This window comes from Candoia aspera, chromosome 2, assembly GCF_035149785.1.
Source record: "Candoia aspera isolate rCanAsp1 chromosome 2, rCanAsp1.hap2, whole genome shotgun sequence".
In the NCBI taxonomy this organism is placed as follows: domain Eukaryota; kingdom Metazoa; phylum Chordata; class Lepidosauria; order Squamata; family Boidae; genus Candoia; species Candoia aspera.
Window position 1 is genome coordinate 17632855 of NC_086154.1, and position 25627 is coordinate 17658481.

Sequence of the window (25627 nt, forward strand, 5' to 3'; positions counted from 1 at the left end):
AGGATTTTTGTATGCCCAGGATGGCTACCTTTGCTCTATTAATAGATAACTTGTATGACCTTCTTATTTGAAGAATGCCAAACAGCTACCCATAAAGCAATTCTTTTGTTTTGGAGGAACTCTCTTACGTTCCTGCGCAATTAGGTTAATTGTACAAAGTTATTTCTCAGTTGTTCATGTACTAAGCTTTGTGTGCCAATAAAGACAATTGTTCCAGTCAGCCTCATGATTTCATGGTCCTTATCTGTGGTTCCACTTTGCTCATGGGGATGCAAACGTGATCCTATTTTAGCAGTTTTTGGTTCTTCATGTAACAGTAAAGTCCAATCTCCCTCAAGTCAATCTCAACTCCTGATGACTACATGGACATGTCCATTCATCAGGTCTAACCCTTCTTAGTCTTTCTGAGATTAGCCAAGATTGGCTAGGTGCTGCCATGTGCTATATGACAAAGCAACCATGATACATAATTTACTGCCCAGACACATGTTTAAAAAGAAGTGGACAAACTTTGGACAGCTAATAGCTTCATTCATTCATTCATTCATTCATTCATTCATTCATTCATTCATTCATTCATTCATTCACTGGCAGTGCATGGGCAGTGATGGGCATGCTTCAGTGTGCCCATGTAATGCCTCTGCTTTGTGAGATGCACTGGTTGCCAGTTTGCATCCAGGTGCAATTCAGCTGCTGGTTGCCACCTGTAAATCCCTACATGGTATAGGGCCTGGTTACTTGAGGGACCGCCTATCTCCCATAGAATCTGCCTGGCCGATCCGATCTGCTAGGTTTGGCATGCTCCAAGTTCCTTCAATTAAACAATGCCACCTATCCAGACTGTAGCTGCGCCTGCCCTCTGGAATGAAGTTCCCCCAAGATCTGGACAGCCCCCACCCTGCTGCTGTTTCAAAGAGCACTGAAGACTTGGCTCTTTTCCTAGGCCTTTGGCAGGCATGACTGAAGCCCCTCCCCTTTCCTTCTTTTTCTTTGTTCCCATCTGAGTTTGTTACCTCTGACATCTTTGTTCTTTTTTTGTCTGTGTTGTGTTGTTTTCTTGTTTTAAATGTTTTTCAGAGTTTGCAAACTGCCCAGATTACCATTATCATTGTTACTATTCATGTTTTGGGTGACCAAGGGCTAGATGGACAAATGGCATGGATGACTAGCATATAGATCCAGTATTTTAGAGAGTATGAATAGACTTAAAACCTACTGCTACTCTCTTCACTAGATAACAAGGTTGAGATGCCACTAATGGTATATAAAAAAAGAACTGAAGGCTGATTCCCAAAAATCTAATGCTCATACAAAATTCTGAAATGTTTATAGGTAAAACGTTGAGATTTTAGCAATTTTATTCTTTTTTTTCATGCATATATTGGAGCAGAAAGGCTGGAACTACTGAACAAGGGGAATTATACTCTTGCAAGATTACAATTACAGGTAGTCCTCACTTAATGATCATTCATTTAGTGATGGTTCAGACTTACAACGGTGCTGGCAAAAATGACTTACAACCAGTCCTCACCCTTATGACCGTCGCAGTGTCCCCCCGGTCATGTGATCACAATGTGGGCACTTGGCAACCACTTTGCATTTTTTATTTATTTATTTATCTATCTATCTATCTATCTATCAAATTTCACCACCACCCATCTGCCCCCAAGACAGGGACTCTGGGCAGTTTACAATAAAACTAAAAAATTAGAATACAATAAAACCACAATAATACATAAAATATAAATATAAATATAAATATAAATATAAATATAAATACAAAATATTAATATTAATATTAATATTAATATTAATATTAATATTAATATTAATATTAATATAAATATAAATATTAATATTAATATTAATATAAATATAAATATAAATATAAATATAAAATATAAAATAGAATCCAGATGGCAGTTAAAAGTTCTAATTCAATTCATGTATATATGAGGACCGCTTTAAGGTGCCAGCCATCCCCAAGAATGACAATTTATGACCGTCACAGAGTCCCGTGGTCATGTGATCACCATTTTTGACCTTTCCAGCATTTCTGGAAAGCAAAATCAGTGAGGGATTGTGTGATTCGCTTAACAACCATGTGGTTTACTTAATGACTGTGGTTATTCACTTAATGACTGCTACAAAAAAGGTTGTAAAATTGGGTTGGATTTGCTTAATGACTGCTTCACTTAGCAACCAAAATTCTGGTCCCAATTGTGGTCATTAAGCAAGGACTACCTGTATACTCTAGCAAAATTACCTGCTACAGGAAAAATGCCATGCAGAGCATGCAAACTTGGCCATTCTTTTAGCTGGCCTTTCTTTTTTAGTTGATATTTAGTGCCATTAAGTAGATATTAAGTACTATTGCTTTAAGTGTTTCATTCTCTACCTTGATGCCTCATTTTGGGTGTGAGCTCTGAAAGGAAGGACTGATAGAAGTTTGTAAAACAAAAATTCTGCTGACTAAGGAAAAATCATAACCCAGCCCCCAAATAGTGTCAAAACATTCTCACGCGCACAAAATTTACACATTTAACTAATTAAGTCTCCAGAATTCTGTTGAAGTTCTTATTCTTTATTTGAACAGAAAATTGAAAAGCAGCGCTTACAGAATGAACACGCTGAGGATCTTGAAGGATTACCCCTGTGTCATAAAAGGTAAGATTCCAGCTTTCCAAAACGAATTCCCTGACCGGGAATCGAACCCGGGCCGCGGCGGTGAGAGCGCCGAATCCTAACCACTAGACCACCAGGGAAGTTGCGAAAACAGCTTCTTAAACCTTTATTAGTCAATGTTGCAATCTTTACCTGCCTTTCAGAAAATTGTTCCTCCCTTCTTTTAGCAACATTCCCCTAAAATTCGCTATCCTCCAACTAAGTTATTTTGAAGCACAAGAACATAACGAGAGAAATCTCTAAACAAGGCATCGCCAGTGTAATAAACTCACCGAATTATCTATTTACGCTACGTCTTTCGTTCGGGGAATATTACCTCAGCCTACAAAGGAATTCAGTGGGAAGAGGCCCTGTTTTCATCCACTCCCTTTCAGGAGATATTTGCCTGTTTCTTCGGAGGCGGCTACATCCACTCCCGCATGGACCGACTGATTGGGAAAAAAATGCATCGGGCAAGGCGTGGAACTGGCGACCACCCTTTCTGGGGATGGCGATTAACGTTTCCAAATGCCGTCTTTGAAGAAAAAACTGGATACCGCCTGTCGAACGGCAGGTTCCAAATAAGTTTCAAAAGTAAATGTTTTTTAGAACACCCTTTTCTCACTGCTATATTTTGAAAGCGTTTTATGTCTTCCATTTGTGATTCCCATTTCATACCTCTTCTATATTTCCTATACTAATTTCCTTCTTCTCCCCTTTTTTCAAATCGTACTTTTTATGCCTCAATAGGAGAATGCAGAGGTCGCCAAGAAGGCTACCTGAAGTAGTCAGGAGTCGGGGACCCCTTGAAGCAGACGTTTATTTTTATTAGAGTTGAAACTTTAGTCATCTGGCTCCTATTTATTACTATTAATCAGTGATCATCTTGGTTGTTCAGCACGAAGCATACATTTCCAGCCATTAAGAAAAAAACAAAAAACAAATTCAATTAAGTAAAGCTGCTAAAAGCCTGATTTATTTGGAAGACATGAATAAAGCCACTAAAATCCTGCTGGCCAGAAAAACAATATTAGATTTCTTTTCTGTTGGAAGCTCCCTCAAAAACATCTTTCACATCTCTCTGCCCAGAGCTGTGCTATCTCCGCTTCCATTCGACAGTGGGGAGAATTTGCTGGGCCTGTTCCCAAGGTGTCACCTAAACGTGATGTCTGTGTTGTCTACAAAGATGGTTGAAGATGAGCATCTTAGATATTGATAGGTTACAGGATTCCATGGATTTCCTAAGGCAGCAAAATATGTTAAAGTCTCTCGGATACTTTTTACGATCTTTGTTCTTCTCCCTTTGGGTCCCTGCGGGAGAAGGGAGGCATGTTCCTCTAAGCACATTCAGTGCTGGTAGGCTCGGCCGAGTGCTTGGCCAGCTCCTTCGTCATGGCTTCCTTCAAGGCGGCTTGCACATCCGACCCGCTGATGTCGGACAGCTCGTGCTTCTGGCTCAAGGTCTCCACCTCGGTGGCCACCTGGTCGTAGACGTCGGTCAGCAAGGTCTTCATCAGGCTCCTGGCCTTGGCCTCCATCCGCACCTTGGGCATCTGCCGAAGGGCCTTGGAGGCAAAGAGCCGCGGGGAGCAGACCCTCTCTGGGCCGCTGTTCTCCGACTTGGCGGCCGAGGACCGCTTGACCCGGCGTTTGGGACGAGCCTGGTGCTTCTTCTGCTTCCTGGGCTGCAGCTTCTTCTGCTTCCGCTTAGCTAGTTGGTGCCTCTTCTGGATCTTCTTCCTCTTCGTGTCTCTGGCTTTCTTTTTGCCCTGCTGTTTGGCAGCCATTGTTCTTTTCTCCTGAAGCCCCTGCCTGAAATGTCGCCAGGCTTTCGCCAGACAAAGTCACTTATAGACAATACCATGCAAATGAGAGATCTGTATGGAGGGTGCTGATTGGGTAACCCTACCTTCATTGTATCCATGGAACCATTGTTACATGGGACATGATTGTGATCTAATTTTTGTAATCTTCAGGAAATGAAGTTTACCTCTGCCACCATTGCCTGGTTCCAAGGATATCCTGTCCATACTTACATTTTGCAATGAAAATACACTTTTAGCATCCTCACCCAATACCTGAGCCTCCAGATTTTTATCTTCAACCCCAAACCTTGCTGTTATTCCCAAAACCTATGTGACTGTTTATTTTTTAGCACAAAATAGTGTCTGAGTTTATGGGCATCTTTACAACTTGTTTACCATATTCTTAGCTTTCTGCAAGTGGTAGTCTGCAGTAGCCTGATATTTGGAGTGAATACCATCTTACCAAGTGCCTCTGCTACATTTAGCAGTCAGTGAGCTGTTCAATAGACAAAGCATCTCCTTAGAAAGAAATTAGAGATAAAACCTACAGAAAACCATTTTTCACACAGGCAAATATCAAGAAAGGCATTTGTTCCTCCTTCATGGGAAACTGAAAACAAGAAATAGGAGCTGCTGATTATTCAGATACTTTTAAGATAAACATAAAAGGCAGTAATAATTCCAAGACACATATATGCCAGACTTTGAATAATTGCTACCCTTATATGCTTAACAACAGGTTTGAACCACCTCCTGTTCTTTCCAATTGTTAATTACTATGGACAGCAAGTTTCCCATACTTCAACTCCACATTTGATGGAGTTAACTCTCTGATTTGTAGATGGGCAATAGCTGTAACAAGGCTCCCAATAACTACATCATAACGATCTAAACAAGCATTCCATTCTCTACAGAAATTCCAAAATCACCAGGCAACTTACATGCAAAGTGCAGTTACAACATTCATTGTATCACCTGCAAGGGCCAGCTTTATCACTACCTACACATTAGCTTCCTGGAGAATTTTGGCAATTTCTCTCTATCATTTTGAAATGTTGTACACCAAGTAAGTACCCCTAGCAAACCTATGTCGGTGCTAGGAATGACTCCCAGTGCTTATCCCAGTTAGTATTGCCTGTGTATGAATGTTCCTTTACATTTCATGACAAAAGCAAAAGAACTCCATTAAGCTTTTATGTATCTTTAAAGCATTCCCTTTTTCAAGATATATTTTGCTCTTCAGATAGTTGTACCTTCAGTGCGTGATACAGTTAGGTTTGTAACCGCCATCTGCCAGCCCACAATTCCTTAGATTCTATTGTTTTAATTCACTCCTTTAATTGAATCTATGGTAATCAGTTCAATTGATTTTTAAACTGGAAATGGTGTACAAGATGTTAAATAAATACAATATACACATGAGAGTGAATAAAGCTGCTAAAATCCTGATTTATTGGCAAAACAAGATATATACGATGTTCCTTTTCCTTTCAAAAAACCACTTCGCAAATAATTGAAATCACGCTGGTTGTTCTGATTCTTCTTTATGGTATGGAATATCTCTAGTAGAGACAGTGCAGTCCAGCATTTGCTTCATCATCAGGTAATTTGGCTGAATGCACATCCCAGAAACTGCATTTTTTAGGCCACTAAGACTGTTGGAAGTGAAGCTGATAGTAAATGGAAGACCACAGGATTTCTTGGATATAATAAGGCAGCAAGATATTTTAATGTTTCTTGGGTCTTTCTTGGAAAGATCCTCTTCCTTCTTGTCCCTACGGGGGCTACTTCGAAGGAGAGGAGAGGGCGGTTTCTTCTAAGCACACTCACTGCTGATGGGCTCAGCTGTATGGCTGGCCAGTTCCTTCGTCATGGCTTCCTTCAAGGCAGTCTGCACATCTGTGCAGCTTATGGTGGAGGGCTGGGTTTTCTGACTCAAGCCCTCTACTTCCATGGTCACATGGTTGTACACATCTGTTAGTAAGGTTTTGACCAGGCCCTTGGCTTTGGCTTCAATATAGGCCTTGAGCACCTGTCGTACCATCTTGGAGGCAAAGAGCTTGGGGGAACTGAATCTCACCACCTTGCTGCTGACAGTATTTGTGGCATAGGCATGCTTGACCCCATGTTCTAGGTGAGAGTGGAGTTTCTTCTGTTTTTGAGTCCTTTGATTTTGCCGGATGTGCTGATATTTCTTCCGAAGCTGGTGTCTCTTCACAGTTCTGGCCTTTCTTTTCCCTTGCTGTTTAGCAGCCATTGTTCTTTTTTTTTTTCCTGACCTACTCTCATCAAGCTTCTGCCTTCAAATGTCACCAACCCATTGTGGGCGTGGCCATTTATAGGCAGCAGCATGCAAATGAAGGAATTACACTGAAAGTGCTGATTGGGTAGGACTAGACTTCGCTGTAACAAAGAAACCATTATCGCCCCAGGTGTGGTTATGATCTGGGCAGTTATGAGGTCTGATGGTGTCATAGCTCAGCGGCTCACAGCAATAAATGTTACAGTTCCAACTCTAAGTAAAATTACCACCATGATCCTCAGCCTACTTGGAGGAGATAAACATTCCCAGAGTCCTGGGAGTTGGGCAATATACATCATCATCATCATTCCCCTTCATCAACCTTAAACTTGACAGTCATGCTGTGTGTATGATTTTCATCCCCTCACTGAACAGTCCCAAAAATCCCAGACTGATCTCTGTTGGCAGGATCATTCTGAATGAAATGGGGTTTGGATGCATTTTCAACCTGTTTCCACTTCTGAGTTTCATGAGCTTCGTGATGTGCAGCAGTTTTCAGGGAATTGTAATCTGGGTGACGCAGAGAAGCACGGCTCATAAGGGGTCCAGGAAATTAAGCGCCAGCCCTTTTAAATACGAACGAATTTTGTCCTTTCCTGCTTATTATTTACTTATTTAGTAAATGTATATGGTCGCCTAACTCACACGCAGTGACTATTGTCAAGTAGCTGAATTCTAATCAAATGATGGGTCCAGCGAGTAGATATACAGGTGAGGATATATTTCCAATGAAGACAAAATAAAATCACCCAAAAAGAATACTTTGGAAGAACTTCAAAAGCATCTGCCAGACTGTACCAAGACTATACACCATGTTTAAAAAGTTGTAAACCAGCACAAACAGTGTTGATTGGGGGCACATCCATACCTGGTGTGGCCCCCATTCCAGAATCAGTTCACACCTGGATGATCCCATGCCGGTGCCTGTTCAGGAGCTAAACTGATCATTGGAGTATTTGAAGCTACAGTAAAACTAATGTTCTTTAAAAAAAAAAAAAAAAAAGGATCTGCAATCCTCTTTGTGGGCTGTCAGTTTCTACATTTGCAGGAACTTGCCCCACTTTGTATCTTCAGCTTGAGTGGCCATATTAATTAATTAATATTAATGTTAATGTTAATATTTATTTATTTATTTATTTATTTGTGTGTCTGGGTGTTAGAAGTACAAGTAAATAGAGAAAACATGAACATAAGCAACAGAACCAATACACTGAAATAAATGGTTAAACCTCTTGAAATCATTTTTTAAATTTTCTCTTATTGTACATCACACTGCTGTACAGTTTCCTTGTCATTTTAAAAGAAGTTCTTACAAGCATAAATTTTATATATAACTCCTCCTTACATAAATAAAAGAAAATACACAATGTGGTAACAAACTTGTCTGATCTCACATGTTTATCATTTTCCTGATTGGACATTGGACATAATTGAGAAGAAACTGGAACGCACACCCAAATCTGATTGGCAGCAATATCTCAGAGCATTTAATGTTACTTTAAAAATCATATTAAATCTCTTAAATAGTTTTGTTGAGCTTTTACTTCTTTAATTATATTTAAAGGAGGATTTTCTTACTAAAACATCTGTGTGCATTTATTTCCATCCTACTTTGCACGCAAATACGCATACATATTCATTTCTTATTTAATTTTAAAACTTTGTTTCTTTTTAAAATATAGGTTTATTCCTGAGGTTCGAAATATAAATACAGAGTTTTAAATACAAATTTTAAAATGAGGAATTTTCAAACATCATTGTTATCCCGTCGTGTTGAAATGTGGGTGATGAAAAAACTCATTCCCTGACCGGGAATCGAACCCGGGCCGCGGCGGTGAGAGCGCCGAATCCTAACCACTAGACCACCAGGGAAGCTGTTCCAAAAGCTTTCTTTAGTTTTAACAGAGTCCAAATGGAACATATTTCCCGGTGATAAACGCAATAGTTTTCTGTAGAATTGCAGTGAGACTCAGTTCTAAATATACTGTTACACTAATTCAGAAGTTTTAAAATTGGGCTTTTCCCATTTCTAAACTCCAGCGAACAGAATCTTAAAGGGGAGGGGAGGGGAGGGGAGGGGAGGGGGGGGAAGATGGGGGACAGGGGAATGGGGAGCGGGACTCTCTCCTTTGCATCCGGCCTCAAATTCTCTATCCCGCAAAATACTTCTTCGGTGGCAAAGGGAAGTCGAAAGTGAAATTGAACGTGAACGCGTCCATAAAATAACCAGGAAGGAAAATGCTTAAAATGTATCTTTCAGTTGTTTTCTAGATGCTTAAAATGTATCTTTCACTTGTTTTCTAGACATACAACCTGGATGCATTTTTTATGGGAGGGATATAGAGCGGGGGGAAAAAAGGGATGTGTCAGAAGTGGGATTTGAACCCACGCCTCCATTCGGAGACCAGAACACCCAGCGCGGGGAAGGAGCGAACCTTGAGTCTGGCGCCTTAGACCACTCGGCCATCCTGACACTCGCGGTTGAGTCTCTGCAGGAAGGCCCTTTACCCTTCCATTCCGCTCCGCAAACAGCCAGCAATCGCCTTCCCACGCAGACTCCTTCCCGCAGCCCCAGAAAATTAATGCGCCGCGGTAAATCTCTAGATACGGAACTATCGGCAGCCATAAAGCGTAACAGCACCGCAGACGGAAAGCTAAACATCCAATCGAGCCGCCAGACGTTTGCACGAAGTTTATACTTCCTGGAGCCAAACAGTGCCAGTTCCAGCTGGGTTCTTTTTTTGCAAAACGAACTGTTTAAATAATACCTAGTGGGGCCGCTTCCTAATTCACTGATATTTATTAGTAGTATTAATAGTAATTCATTTTGCAGGTTTTGCAATTTCATGGTTTATTTATGGAAGCCATCCAGAGTCTTCAGAAGGGGGCTCCAAAATGGTATACAAATAGCATTCGTCTTAGTCTTAGTATATTAGTATTAGGAGTGGACAGTTTGGAGATGTTTGGCCAGAACTAAAGATTATATGGAAAAGTGGGGGTTTCTCCCTGAGGGCAAGGATGTTTGCTGCGAATGCGGCAATATTCAAAGAACTACCCGTCTTTTGCAGTGCCCTTTGGGACCGACATGCGCACAGAATGACTCAATTGATCAGAAACACCTCTGCCATCAATGTGGCCCAACATTGGGCTAGTTATATAAATTTTATATTTTTATTAAATGTTTTTAACTTTTTAACTTTTAATTAATACTCTCCCCCTTTCTATTTCTTGCACTTCTGACATGAAACGACAAGTATTAGTATTAATTTATTGGCTGTGGAACTCCAGTGTATTTATTAAATATCTAAGTTTATACATCTAAAGTTAAAATTTTAATTTAAAATTAAAATGAAATGTCTTAAATTGCATTGTTTCATCTATTTAAATTATCTATATTGGTGCAATAAAAATGGAAAACCAAACAAAAAGAAAAAAAGGATGGCTTGATCAGAGTTATAGGATTTTTAATACCTTGTGTTTTTTTTTCCCATGAACTTCACCTTTGTTTCTCATCTGCAGCCAAAATACACACCACTTGCCAAAACAAAACTTTTTTGAAAAAAGAAAAGCTGATTTTCAAGAGGGTACTACCATGCTTGATACGTGATCGGCTCTTATGGCACATCTCTTGCCAATCTCATATGCTTTCCTAGCGGTAATCAAATAATTGAGGTTGGCCTCTCCAGAACACACAGAATGATATTTTTCTTCCAGATATGACAGTGCAAGAATATTTATTGCAAAATGATTCTGATATTTGCAAGAATATTTATTGCAAAATGATTCAAAGGGCACTGCAAAAGATGGGTAGTTCTTTGAATATTGCCGCATTCGCAGCAAACATCCTTGCCCTCAGGGAGAAACCCCCACTTTTCCATATAATCTTTAGTTCTGGCCAAACATCTCCAAACTGTCCACTCCTAATACTAATATACTAAGACTAAGACGAATGCTATTTGTATACCATTTTGGAGCCCCCTTCTGAAGACTCTGGATGGCTTCCATAAATAAACCAATCATGGTGAAACCATGAAATTGCAAAACTTGCAAAATTAATTACTATTAATACTACTAATAAATATCAGTGAATTAGGAAGCGGCCCCACTAGGTATTATTTAAAAAGTTCGTCTAGATTTGCAACTACATAATCAACAAATTGCATTTCTGACTAGCGTTCATCTTTGCCCATACAGTACTCTGGGCAAATTCTCAATTCTTGAAAGATGCTGTTAATCTCTCAAACTGTGTATTATATTAAATAACAAAACAGAAATATTAAATGTTTAAAAGGAAAAAAATGGTACATGCCTCTGTTGCCATGAAACAGGGAGCAATAGGTAACATCACAATAATCTTTGTAGGAAAGAATACTCTGAAATGTGAGGCTTTTCAGATAATATCCTCCAAGCTGAAGCTGTGTAGTTGTAAATGACACAATTATGAATGCAGAACCCTTCTCTTCCATGCAACATGTCATGTAAGTTCCATTCATTAAAAAAAATCAGCTACGCTCCAGTTATCCGAATTGAAGTACTTTTTAATCAGTTGTTCCTCCCCCCAAAAAACTGCTGGTTTATGGATTTTAAAGTATTTGCAAAACAGCTAAGCAACAAAAAACTAAAGCATTTTGTCTTCAATAATTTCTGTTTTATTAATCCATATATAGCCAGCCAGTTTCCCCACTCTTTCTTTGGGCTCCAACCTTTTCCCATTGGTTATAAATATTCAACTTGTGTCAATTATTCAACATTTTTACTAGCTGGAACAGTGGCCTATAGCAGAGGACCAATTGTCAGAATGGTTCAAGACAGGAACAATTTACATTTATCAGGTGATCAGATCCATTTTTTTTTAAACTTCCTACAGCGGTCATGGAACCATTGGGTTCCACAAGAGGTCACTAGGGATTCCCTGGGAGATCACAATTTATTTAAAAAATTATTCCAAATTCAGGCAATTTCACATTAAAGAGGTAAGTTTCATTCCTTATTTTTAGTCTAGGAATACCATTAATGCATATATACTGTACAGAACTACCCATGAAACAAATATAATAATTTTGTAACTTCTGGCCTATATTTGAGCCTGAATGTGCAGGGGTTCCCCCAGGCCTGAAAAATATTTCAAGGGTTCCTCTGGGATCAAAACGTTGAGAAAAGCTGGTATATAGTATTATATTTGGGCTGGTTTCTGGGCAAACCCTGCTGATTGCCTGGTTACAGCAAAGGGCTGCATAAAATCTGGCCTTTGCTGCCATCTAATGGCCCTTGGTCCTACAGGAAATCAACCCTGACTGTTCATTGGAAGGACAGATACTGAAGCTGAAGCTCAGATACTTTGGCCACCTAATGCGAAGAGAGACTCACTGGAAAAGACCCTGATGCTGGGAAAGACTGAAGGCAAAAGGAGAAGGGGACGGCAGAGGATGAGATGGTTAGATAGCATCACTGATGCAATGAACATGAATCTGAGTAAACTCCAGGAGACAGTGGAGGACAGGAAGGCCTGGCATGCTGTGGTCCACGGGGTCACGAAGAGTCGGACATGACTTAACAACTGAACAACAACAACAACAACAACAACAAATGGCCCTTGGAGTTTAACCTCCTAGCTCTACAGATGACATCAAGGCTAAGCAATCCTTTGTTTTGGTCTGCACTCTCTCTTTTTCAACAGCAGGAGGGCTGCAGAAGACCTTCCAGTGACACTAGGCCTGGCAGGACAGAACCATTTCTACCCATTTTCAATCTTTCAAGGGTGGGGAGAGGTTTTAAGGTTGGAAATGGGTCACTTTTATCTCAAAGAGATTTCAGGCACCCACTATAATCTCTATTTAAGCATTTTAAGCAGGGTTTCTTAACCTTGGCCACTTTAAAATGTTTGGGCTCCCACTCCCAGAATTCCCCAGCCAGTCACCAACCCATGCTGGCTGGGGAATTCTGGGAGTTGAAGTCCACATATCTTAAAGTTGCCAAGGTTGAGAAACACTGATTTTAAAATGAACAGTGGGATGCAGAAAATTGATCATTGTGCCAGTACAGTTGGAAAGCAGAATCTCAGAATTACTGGAGGGGAGGGGGAGACACACACATCCTATAGGCCATAGTTGACCTATTCCAACCTAGTTGGCTATTTCTTGCTTTGTGAAGAATAAATCCAAGGACATTATCATCCTGGTATATGTAATGCACTAGCTTTGTAGGCATAAAACCTGGGGCAAATACAAGTAGTTTCATCTACAACATTGATCAGCCAGGCAGTCACAACCTGTACTTGATGTATCTTCCAGTCCAAAGCGTTCATAGATGTTTGGCTAATATCGTGTTTTGTGACCTGAGTCCACAACTGAGTTTCCATAAACCCATGCAAGATGACTGATCCAGAGTCTTCAGAAGGGGGCTCCAATATGGTATACAAGTCTTGTAAAATAAATTAGTAAATTATCATTCACAATTTGTATGAGTACTCCCGTCCTAGCAAACCAGTTTCGATGAATCTCTATTCCCTGGGAGATAGTAATGGTTTTCATACAAAAAACTGTTGCCATCTTGCAAAGGCTTCAACAAGCATCAAAAACATCCATCCTCCAGATGGCCTTACAAAATCAATGGGCACATGTTGCCAAGGGGCAGGTGGCCAGTCCCAGCAGCATAGGGGGGCTGTTTAAAGTTGGTGCTATATGAGTTGATACCCTGCACAGTCCATGCCTGGTGAAGGTGAAAGGTCCCCTGTGCAAGCACTGAGTCATGCCTGACCCTTTGGGGGGATGCTGCTTTTGCGACGTTTTCTTGGCAGACTATAGTGGGGTGGTTTGCCATTGCCTCTCCCAGTCGTCACCTTCCCCAGCAAGCTTGGAAGGATGGAGGGCTGAGTCGACCTGAGCCGGCTACCCGAGAATCCAGCTTCCAATTGGGATCAAACTCGGGTCGTGGGGAGTTTCCGTTGCAATACTGCTGCCTACCCCTCTGCGCCACACGAGGCTTATACAATCCATCCCTACTTCTTCTATTTGCTGATCTTCTTGGCCACCATACGAAACTACTAACCAGTCCTATTTTTATCACCCCCAGGTGTCCTGAATGGACTCTTGGCAAGATTTGCATATTTCAGGGACATGGTGGGTATGTGTCTGTGTAGGATAACTTTGTGTGTGTGTGTGTGTTGTGTGTGTGTGTGTGTGAGAGAGAGAGAGAGAGAGAAAGAGAGAGAGTTGTTGATTGCAGTTATCTTTCCCTTGTTAGCAGATCATGATGAATCTACTAAATGTCTTACATACCAATTTTACTTGGTGCATGAGTTTGCAAATACAATAAAAAGCTCCAAGTTGAGCGCCAACTTGATACAGCTTTCTTCTGAAATACTACTGTGGTTTAGTTTGAAAAGCTTGTAAGTTCCTTCACTTATGGAGAAGAGTTTGAGACTGACCACAGCATCCTTGCAGAATTCCACATCAAGATTAGTTTCTTTACTTCTCTCACCTTCACATTACCAGTCCTTGACTCTCAATAATACCCAAATCCAGACAGCAATTTTTTACTGTTAAGTTCTACATCAACTTTTATCACTCCTGTGGTCTTTATTTTTCCTCCCATGTAAATGATCAATAAGAAAGGTGTCACATATAGTTTGATGTCTGAAAATTCATCTTCTGTCTAACTCCATCTTGAGCATTTTTCAAAATTTGCATTGCAATGTTGCAACAAAAACTCTGCCCCTTCTTTACTTGCATGTGATGTTGCAACCTAAGTATGAAAGGCCAGAGTTTATGTCATGGCATCATTTTGCCATCATTGTGGTTAGGAACAGGCACCTATGCTCCAGCAAGCGTGTTCTCCTGTCCTGTTCTCCTGTTGTCGTCAAGTCCCTATCTCATATCTGAAGCAGCCTTAACCCAGTCTACCCATCTGTCAAAACTCAGCTCCTTCATAGGCCCAGGCCAGGCCAGCCCCATCTCTCATTAAGGAGAGTGAGTGATGGCTATTTCCTGCTGGCTGGTGGCATTCAGTAGGAAGGGCAAGAACGCCATGGGATTCCACCATTCCATTTCCTTAGTATGTTCCACCCCATGTGCTGTACTGTAAATAAGGACACCATCATTTGGCAGCAATACTGAACTGGCAGGATAGCCATTGGCAGTGAAAGGAAGGAGTCACTGATGGGCTGGGATAGTTTCTGCCAGTGCAAGGATGAGTGGAGATTGGCCAGGAGAAAAAGCCGATAGACAAGATCATGAATGCTAAGAACAGATCTGTAACAAAGAGGAGAATAGTTAAACAGTTTTCCAGTGTGAATGTATGGCTGGACAGAGAGAGAGAGAGAGAAAGAGAGAGAATACAGGTAAGTCAAGTTCAAATACTATAGTGCAAAATTCGATTTAGTGTGACTTATAAATCGATACCAGGTTGTGTATAACGTGAGTCAAAATTCAATTAGTGTGTGGCTGAAGCTAACGCATGGACAGCTGCTGTTGGGATTTTAGACAATCATCATCATGTGTGCAAAATGGAGAAAAAAGAAGGTTCCAGTCAAGGAAAGCTCAAAAAAGAAGAGGCTCGTTTTGAAGAACCACAGCAGAATGCAGGAGATAGAAGGTACGCTTTGGATACGGCTTTATCCTCTTTTACTGTTATTTCATTACTAATCATATAAGCATTATGTTTAAAAATTTTAATTGCCTATTTCCATTGACCTGGAACCAATTACCCTATTTCCCGTAGAAATATCACTCCAAATAGTGCAAATTCAAATAATGCAGCCATTCTGTGGGAGTCATTAACCACACTAATCGTGACCTACCTGTAGATGCCTTTAGATTACAAAACTAGGCAGTCTAATTATTCGTAGACTGTGAGAAAAGCCAGTTCTGGATCAAACAGACAGGCCTCTCTCTTGAGGCAATGATCGGCAAGCAGAAACTCACATCCTTTGGGCCTGTGACATGAACGGACTAGAAAAAATGATCATGCTTGGCTAGGCTGAGGAAAATAGAAGGGGAGACAATGGATAATATGGATGGATGGGGTAAAGAAGGTCCCCACAGTGTCCTTAAAAGAGCTGCAGATTAATAGGCATTTTGTCCGTACAATCACCAGGCCTCAGGCCTGACTCACTGGCACCTAAATAATTAGGGCTGAGCCACACAACCAGGTTGCTCCAGCATGAGTACTGGCCACTGTCTGTTTCTCAAGGGCAAAAATGAAAAACATAGCCTTTGCTTGCCCCCAGCTCGCCATGAAGGCAAGTCCTGCCCATCTTACATCAAAAGTAGTATTTTACAGCTTGGACCAGCTCAAGCAAGACCGTCCAGTTTGGCTGCTCTGCTCAATTTCATCAGAGGCAAACCACCCCATTTGGGCTATTGTTCAGCAGAGCAGGAATGCACCTTCTGGTCACTGGTCACTGCCTTCCAAGGCCATTTTATCCTGGGCTGCTGGACTTGTGAAATGTTGAATTATTGTTGTTGTTGTTATTGTTGTTATTATTTTTTAAGCATGTTGTTAGTATGTTTATTTGCAACCATAGCAAAAATATTTAGGTTTATTAGACCCTCCCCATTCCAAAAGACCCTGGGTAGCTTACAATGAAATACAATGAAAAACAACGAAAGCATAACCAGAAAATATAACAAAGGATAAGGACACTGGAGAAAAACAATCACAGCAATCAAAAACATGACAGGGATCCACAGACAGATTAACCCCGGGCCCAGGAACAGAACCAGGCCATAAGGGCCTTCTGGGATCCCAGAAGAGTGAGCGCCATCCATATCTTGAGGGGGATGCTGTTCCAGAGGGCAGGGGCAGTGACAGAAAAGACACATTCCTCAGTTTGGACTAGTGGTTAAGGTGCTGGGCTAGAAACCAGGAGACTGAGAGTTCTAGTCCCACCTTAGGCATGAAAGCCAGCCGGGTGATCTTGGGCCAGTCCCTCTCTCTCAGCCCAACCTACCTCACAGGGTTGTTGTTGTGGGGAAAATAGGAGGAGGAAGGAGTATTTGGAATGTGTGCCGCCTTGAGTTATTTATAATAAAAAGTAATAAAGGTGAGATAGAAAATAAATAAATGACTGCTGTATTGTGAATTATCCAGTTTCTACTTAATATTAGCCTTTTGGGATGACTATAAGTCAAAATTGTAGGTAACTGTGTTTAAAACAAAAACCCAGAGACAAATCCCCTAAAGGGAGAAGAAAACATTAAAAAATCATACATGCAATTCATTGAATAAAGCTGCTAAAATCCTGGTTTATTGGATTGCCTTTTGGAAACACCTTACAAACAATTATTTCAAATATTTACTTAATCATGGCTTTCTTAGCATTTAGGTTCTGGCTTAGACACTGATGAAAATGTCTTAGAATATACAGGCCATTGTCCAGTCATCACTTTAACTTCCTTCATATTGTTTGGGAATAACAATTGTGGGAGATGAAAGGTGGTGCCTTAGGAAATGTAGAGTGCAGGATTTCTTATACTTAAAAGGGCAGCAAAATATGTTAAAGTCTCTCGGATACTTTTTACGATCTTTGTTCTTCTCCCTTTGGGTCCCTGCGGGAGAAGGGAGGCATGTTCCTCTAAGCACATTCAGTGCTGGTAGGCTCGGCCGAGTGCTTGGCCAGCTCCTTCGTCATGGCTTCCTTCAAGGCGGCTTGCACATCCGACCCGCTGATGTCGGACAGCTCGTGCTTCTGGCTCAAGGTCTCCACCTCGGTGGCCACCTGGTCGTAGACGTCGGTCAGCAAGGTCTTCATCAGGCTCCTGGCCTTGGCCTCCATCCGCACCTTGGGCATCTGCCGAAGGGCCTTGGAGGCAAAGAGCCGCGGGGAGCAGACCCTCTCTGGGCCGCTGTTCTCCGACTTGGCGGCCGAGGACCGCTTGACCCGGCGTTTGGGACGAGCCTGGTGCTTCTTCTGCTTCCTGGGCTGCAGCTTCTTCTGCTTCCGCTTAGCTAGTTGGTGCCTCTTCTGGATCTTCTTCCTCTTTGTGTCTCTGGCTTTCTTTTTGCCCTGCTGTTTGGCAGCCATTGTTCTTTTCTCCTGAAGCCCCTGCCTGAAATGTCGCCAGGCTTTTGAGGCAATATCACTTATAGACAATAACATGCAAATGGAGCTACACAGGGAGACCTGATTGGCTGTCTTTGTCTTTATTATATCCAGGGTGTCATTGTTACATTAAAATGGTCTGTGATCTAAAGCCTGATGGCCATTTCTATACAACAATATAATGCCATGCAGTATCACCCCATCATCAGCTGTCCTACAATACGTTCTAAGCTACAGCATACTTTGCTATTCATTCATGAGTAGGTTGCTACCATGATGTTCTCTAGCTCTCAGACAGGAAGCAACTGAACTGACACGGACAGTGGCAAATTACTACCCTGTTAGCAAGCCTTCTGTTTCGTGCATATTGCCAGGCCCTGCCTCAATCCAAACATTTTTGTCCTTTCAGACCCCTGGTCTGTGACTTAGCTTGTACAATGGCCTTGGCGCAGAGGTTGAATGGATGTGTTGATTATACAGTGGTAACTAATGAAGACATATGGAAGTGTAATAGGAAACATGGCATAAGTGTATCAAAGGTTAAATATTGCTTTAAAGCTATCATTCATAGGGAAAACTGGGGAAGAGAGGTGGCTTGGATTTGGAAATGCTTTCCCTTCTCTTCTCAATAGATGACCACAATTATTAACAGCTGCATTTCAGCACTGACCATATGCCAGCGATAGGGTTAGTACGCCAATCATTTTCATCCACATACAGGCTGTGTTTGAAGGGCTCATAGCATTAATTACCTAGTAATCCTGTTCCTGTTTCTGAATAAACTCAGATATCCAGGTTCTGTTGCAAGGAAGAAACCTTCCATTCAGGTAACCACCCCCACAACTCACAAGGGGCTCCTTTAAAGATGATTCATATGAAACCTCCAAGTCTCATAACAATTCTCCGACATGCTGTTATCAGCCCAAGGAAATAAGCTACATATCCTGCATCCACCTTTCTCTCCCTGTCCTCTAAAGTTCAGTGTAAAAGAGGGTTTGCTTTCAATTCACACTGTGGCAACCCCAACAGCCGACATAATTTAAAAAGAAAGAAAACCATATGAGAATTACATGACCTGGTAAAACCCCATTTTATTATACTCCTAAGAATTAGATGTTTCTTTTCCAAAGTTTTTTTTTCCAGCGATGTGGGGAGTTTTTGGCAGGTCAGATTCCTTGTTAGGCTCTTAGGGATGGAAAGTCGTTGGTTCCTGGGTTTAGGTGAGATGTTCCTCTAAAGAGAAGAGTTGCTCAGTATTGTTAGGGTATCATCAGGTGGAAGCTGGACTGGGGGGGACGTGGTTTCGAAGGCTGGCTCGCTCTCCCTTCCTCTCACTTCTTGCATGTCACAAGTGCCAGCCAAAGGAAACAGGAAAGAGCGGTTCTACTGGCGTCGTGGCTCTTTGCGTACAGTCTGGACCAGATCCATGGCTTGCTTCTTGCGCATCACTCTCTTCAGCGCGTTTTGTAACTCCTTGGAGCCAATGGTGCAACTCCGCCTGACTTTCTTGCTGGACTTGGCCTTCTCAGACACATTGTTGTAGAACCTCCTTATGAAGGAGATCATCTTCCCCTTCGCTTTGGTCGATATAGGTATTCTGTCCCGATGCAGCCGACGCAGGACTTTGGAAATAAACTCATCATAAGGCCGCTTCAGACCTGGCCTTTGGGGCCCAGCTGGCTTTCTCACCACCCTTGGTCCCTGCTTCCCTTGTCTTCTATGTGGCTTTCTGTACCTTGGCAACAGCTTCCGGTGGGCTCTCCTCCTGCCTGTGGTCTGCCTCTTTCTCCTTGGAAACCGAGTCCGACGCCTTGATCTGCAAGCAGCAGCCATTGCCCCAATCATCTCCAAGTTGTTTCAGCTTTTTCCACCTGAGAAAGCCACTGTGGCTTTGAGCTTTGCTTTTATTTAGGGTTCGGTGCTCCGATGCTCTTCATCCCACTGATGGTCTGCTGGTGTACTAAGTGATGCAAGTTTTGATGTAGGAGGGACATCCAATCAGGTTCTAGTACGTCATAATGTACTCTCTGAGCCTTCTGACAGCCATGTGCCCACAGAAGGGATTGTGACATTTTACTAGCTCATTGGCCACTGGGCAGAGTCAAGAAGAAACTCAGGCAGGACTGTGACAAACCTTAATCACGGTTTACAACTGTGCATCAATTTTCACACATTATTATCATAAAGAGATGTTACTTGTTAATTTCCAGAGCTCTCCCCATCATATTAGAGAAATCTAGGAACAAATAACCAAACTACTGTGGCACAATTTTGGACTTTAAAAAAAAAAGACATCCCAGTAGTAAAATGGAAGGGTTAAATTTCTAAGAGGCTTATATTTTCTACTTGAGCGGGGAATGGTTTGCAAGCAGAACATGCCTTTGATCATCGAACTATGTTCTTACCCTACAGCCTTCTTTCAGAGTTCCTGCTGGAAATGTCACTCTACTTCAGAACTGGACTACAAAGCCAAGCTGCAGAAAAATAGTTGAAAACAGAATAAAACATTATTTGATTATTTTACTGAGAGACAATAATGCTTAATGCTGTTTCCAGCATATTTAATGAAAAAAAGTGGAGTAACTATAGATATTTCTAAAGACATCCATGCAGCTCTGGAAAGATTGAATGGAAAGACGTTTCTGTGAAGCAATGATATTGTCCTTGTACCCTATGCAAAGTTTTTACTTGAGCTAAACTTTGTGTGATCCCTCTGGAATGAGGCTCCCCTGAGCTCTGGATGCCCTCCTGCCCCCAGCCGTGAAGACCTGGCTTTTCATCCAGGCCTTTGGCGAGGGAGAGTGAGACCCCTCACTTCATCATGGTTACCATCTTTTATCTTTATTTTGTATTGGTTTTATTGTACAGTAATTTATTTGTTGTGAGCCACCCAGAATCACTGAGTCAGGCAGGATACATGTTTAATAGATGATGGCGGTGATGGCGGTGATGACGACGATGACAACAGTGAGGACACAGGAATGTATCCACACTTTCAAAAATTACAATGAGCACCAGAAATCATAATCTTTCCACATCTTGCTTACTGTCCATCCACAATTATGGAACTTGAAAGGGCATGGTTCTACGGCCAGACAGAGAACAGACAAGAAAACCTTGAGAAACACCAGTCAGTTGATACTAACAAGTATCATAGACCTCAACTTATACAACTAAAAAGGACTTTCAGTGGGGACAACGGTGGCTTGATCTAGTTTTTCCCCTGTCTGTGGACTGACCTGTCAGGGTGGCTTTTTTTCTTGGGGTCAGGCAGGCTTCCTTGGAGCCCAGAAGTGTTCTCCGGATTAAGGAGAACCCCAGGAATCACCCCATGTGTTCTCTAGATGGCTGGTCACAGCCAGAAGACCGCAAAACGGCATTTCACGATTGACTGGTAAGTGATCAGCCGGGAGGCAGGGCCGTCACCTTCTTCCCAAGCCGCTCTGAAGCCAAAACAGACCTTAAAGCTGCCCACCCCATTTCTATAGTACTAAGTTTGTTTTGTTTAAATTTTACCGAAGAGAGGCTTCCTACAACAAACAAATGCAGAATCTCTTGGTGACTCTCATTATTTTTGAAAATTATTAACTTGGTAATTTGCCTTTTTGTATATAATTTGTTAAATTGAGATTTAACAAATTCCCTTCTGGACTTCAGAAAACAATTAAAGACCTGGTTTTGTCACCGTGCCTGGGGCCAGAGGGAGAATAGTCACTTCTGGGGATGGCTAGCCCCCTAGAGTGGCCCTGTTTTACTTGTGGGTTTATAGAGAACTTTTAGCCATTGGGTTCCCATCATATTTATATTTTATTATGTATTATATTTATTCTATAGTCTTATATTGCATTGTTTTAATTGTGTTTTATTGTAAACTGCCCAGAGTCCCTCCTTGGGCGGAGATGGGCAGTGATAAATTTGATTAATTAATAAATAAATAAATAAATAAATAAATTTAGTTTTTTATTGTTTTTTTAATTAAAGCAATTTTTGAGGAATATAAAATTTTCTCTTCTTCACTGAATCTGCAGATTGGAGTTCTGATCTATTTGCTTTCACTTTCCCGTGGGAATGCTGTTTGTTATTACTTTTTATTTTCCTGATTGGCCACACCGGAGATGAAAAGGCTGGAGAGAGTGTTCAGTTACAATAACTTTACCTTCCTGAGGTACTAGAGGGCACCATGATCTATCTTACTGTTAAGAAATATGGAGGAAATTAATTTGATATTTAAATGTCTCTACAATGCTGTTATTCAAGTCCTGGAGCATTTCTCAGAATTTGTGTCCTGACTCCCAGGAAACACTCTGAGACAGGGAACTGTTCTCTAATGTTTTATTGCTAATACATAACAGTAATCCTAACAAACTGAACAAGCGTGGGAAAAACCCAGCCATATAAACCCCGCAGGTTAAGGCGGTCCCAATCTGTGCCTCTTGGAATGGCTCACCAATTCCTCAGTGCTACGCATGCGCTTAACAGTCTGGAAGGGAGCCCCCTGCTGGCCATCCTTACTCATGACAATTTGTGGAGTCCAAATTGTCACAAGAAATGAGAGAAACTGAGGCTGAAAACTACCTGAAGAGTAAAGTGGTTTCTCCAAAGAAAAAGATGAGAACTGATGACTTACATTTAAATAGTCAAAGGAAAATTGAGTTGTCAATAGTTGAAGATAGGAAGATTGTGTTGCCACCACACCATGATCAAGGAAGAATAGTAAATTCTAGAGGCTGGAAGATTTTGGATGAATATTTGGGCTTTTTAAAACAAGTTGTAGAATTGAAAGTGACAAGAAGAAAGCTCTGTACATAATACTGAGACATGTAAATGCCCTGGTTTACTTTGAAGTGGGGTAATTGTCTAAATGTGTTTTATCAGGACGGTTTCTTAAAGGTTTGGATAAATGGTTATGCTGTTTTGAAAATTCCTACATTTTTGGTAAATGCTTAGGATATTGTTTAGATGTGGTTATCAGGATGGTTTTTTAAGGGTTGAGATACATGTTTATGCTGTTTGGAGAATTCTTATATTTTTGGTTAATGTTAGTTTAGTTGGCAGATAGAGCCAAATTATGGTGAAGGATAGTGTTTGTTACTGTATTTGGTTCCAAATTATGTTTTATAAGTTTTTCTTTAATTGCGAGGGTAATTTTTAGAAGGGAGTGTAATAATGAGAATTTAAATGCTTTATAGAAATAATGTTTACTATAATATGAATTGGAGTAAGAGAGTGGTATTGATTTATCTATATCTTTGGTATAGAAAGTTGGAAACCCCTTCGTAGTAGTTGGTTTTGTGTTTTTTTACACCTTTTTAGTTCTTTTTTTTCTTTTTCTTTGTAGGCTTCTTTGTTTCAACCTTTTTAGTTTTTATGTCTATTTTCAAAATGCTTTAATAAAGTTTTCTTAAAAAACACGTATACAACTAAAAAGAAACACAAGGCAGAAGAATTGATCAGGAGGAAGTTCTGGATTGCAGGAAAAGATATCTGGACATCCAGCACTGGATCCATTTCAAGTAACAAAGGTAGAATTCTTAAAACTGAGAACACCATGGAAAGAAAATAACAAAAGTGTCCTCAACATCAAACTGTGTAGGGAAAAAAAATCCCTTTCCATCTAAAACAGTACTTTCACCACACAGTGAGAGGCATCTAGTCAAGCTTTGTACACACCAGCATCATGAGATGACTGAACCTCTCCAGGGTTTCTAAGATCAGATAGAATTGTTTTGCTGCAAATAACACTGTGCAGGATGATGACAAGAACATACTCAAAGGATCCAGTTGGTTAAATGATGAGTTTCTAGCTTCCAGTGAAATCTTGGGGAAATAACTGTCATGATGAAATGGTTTTTCCCTAAATTGCCACTTTTCATACATGCCACCGTATATGAAAGGCTGTCCATACAAACAGTGAACTACCCTTTGAACATGGGGTACTGATCCAATCATTTAAATAAATGAAAGCAGTGCTCAGTGGATATTGATAGTTACAATTTTAAAAAATAAGACTATCTTGTATCTTGATTTCAAACATGAATTCAACAACTTTGTACTCCAAGATCATCAAGGTTAAAACGATTTTTTTTAAATGCAATCATATAATTTGAAGGACCAGTCATTTTTTTTTTGCATCAAGCAACATACCAAACTAAGAAAAATTATTTATTTAATTTATTTATTAAAGAGATTTATATGGCTGCCCAACTCACGCACAGTGACTCTGGGCGGCTTACAGAAATAAAACTTCAAATACAAAACCCACGAGACCCCCACGCCCCTGGCAGCAACAATACACTCAAATAAACCACTTGATGGGCTCTGCATGAACCTGGGCTCCCCAGGCTGGCTGGCAAAGCCGTGTCTCCAGGGCCTTTTGGAAGAGTATGAAGGTGGGGCCAGCCTTATCTCTGCAGGGATGATGTTCCACAGGGAGGGAGCCCCCATGGAGAAGGCCCTTCCTCTCCGTCCCACTAGATGGACCTCCTTAATGGGGGGGGACCCGTAACATACCCCACCTCCCCAATCTGGTGGGTGGGGTAGATTTAACTGGGAAAAGGCGGTCCTTCAGATCCTAATGATTGTGGCCTTTTCACATCTGATTACAGTTCACCCAAAAGGAAATGGTCCTTTGTCAAGAGCATGGATTGCAGAGAAAAGAACTAAATGCTGTGAGAAAATGTATTTGAAAAGGAAGACAGAATCAGGCGTTTCTTCTTTGAAGTGAACTATGTTGCAGGATATCACTGTTTCCACTCTAGGTCCAGATGGCTAGGAGCACGTACTTAGCTACTGCACTTCCTGGTTTGAGGGCCAGTGGTTCTTATTGACTTAATGTGCTTTTCTGCTGCTTCATTCATGAGACACTAAGGGGCATACAATCCGTGTACTCTTTCTTCAAGATCATCTCTTGAAAGGCAGTTCCCATGAGGGAGAGCTAGGGCCACTGGAGCAACTATATCTGCCCCGGTGGAGGAAGCATCCACTTTGAATTTACAAGCTCATGGTGAACTCCATGTTAACCAGCTAACCGTGCTTTATCCCACTCGGGAACAGATCCAACTTCTCTCACTTTCTGCTGAAGAAATGAAAAATGAACTCCCTCCCTTTTGCCCCACAATTACCAGCCTGTAAGGACCCCAAGCTCCTGCCCCTCTTCCTTCTTGGAGGGGAGCAATCCAAAGCACAGAGGATGGGCCAACTCACTACGGTCCCAAGAGTAGCTGGGTAGGGCTTTATGACCCACATTTTTCTAGCAAAGTAAAGCCATAAACAGCCACATCTGTGATTATGATGGCTGCATGCAGACAAATGGGATCTGAATTTCAAGGTGGTTTCTGTGGTCCCAGCGTGCAAATCATGTGAAATCAAGAGATCCCTATTTTTGTTCCACGACTGACGGTTGGATCCCTGCTGGATCCACGTAAACATCCAATGAAATCAGGAGAAATCGCGCTTGGTTGCAAGGCTCCGACTTTTAGCCCTTTCCTCCTTTCTAAATCGTAACTTCGGACGCGCGGCTGTCACGGCTTAGCTGCAGCGCCCCAAGAATCCGAACCGAATCCAGGATGCGGAAGTTCCCACTCCGGTCGGTCTCGCGGTTTGAAAGCTGCCACCAGGCCCTCCGCTGGAAATGTACTTCGGAGACTGAACTTCTCCAAGGGAATAAATTAACACACGATTAAACCCACGGTCCCGCAGATCGAGTTCCAGCGGGCCGCCGCCTTCCTTTTGCCGCTTCTTCCTCCCCCACAACCCCGGATCTGCTCCTCCTATTCGCCCGCCGATGCAGGCCACGCACAGCCCCGGCCGAGAGCT

The 25627-nt window shown here is 41.5% G+C and overlaps 2 protein-coding genes and 3 non-coding genes across 5 annotated transcripts; all 5 read right to left on the bottom strand.

Moving 5' to 3' along the window:
- Positions 1–2693: 2693 nt before the first annotated feature.
- On the bottom strand, positions 2694–2765 carry TRNAE-CUC (transfer RNA glutamic acid (anticodon CUC)). Its single transcript has one exon. It is a non-coding gene; the product is annotated as a tRNA-Glu (tRNA).
- Positions 2766–3936: 1171 nt separating this feature from the next.
- Positions 3937–4451, bottom strand: LOC134492215 (histone H2B.v3-like). The gene has a single exon (XM_063296402.1). It carries the CDS (start codon positions 4449–4451, stop codon positions 4002–4004), a length of 450 nt encoding a protein of 149 aa, XP_063152472.1. The 3' UTR covers positions 3937–4001.
- A 4120-nt stretch (positions 4452–8571) lies between these two features.
- On the bottom strand, positions 8572–8643 carry TRNAE-CUC (transfer RNA glutamic acid (anticodon CUC)). Its single transcript has one exon. It is a non-coding gene; the product is annotated as a tRNA-Glu (tRNA).
- A 492-nt stretch (positions 8644–9135) lies between these two features.
- On the bottom strand, positions 9136–9244 carry TRNAL-CAA (transfer RNA leucine (anticodon CAA)). The gene is made up of 2 exons: positions 9207–9244; positions 9136–9181 (listed from the first exon to the last, which is right to left on the bottom strand). It is a non-coding gene; the product is annotated as a tRNA-Leu (tRNA).
- A 7806-nt stretch (positions 9245–17050) lies between these two features.
- Positions 17051–17794, bottom strand: LOC134492216 (histone H2B.v3-like). The gene has a single exon (XM_063296403.1). The coding sequence runs from the start codon at positions 17792–17794 to the stop codon at positions 17345–17347; it is 450 nt and encodes a 149-aa protein (XP_063152473.1). The 3' UTR covers positions 17051–17344.
- Between the last annotated feature and the right edge of the window lie 7833 nt (positions 17795–25627).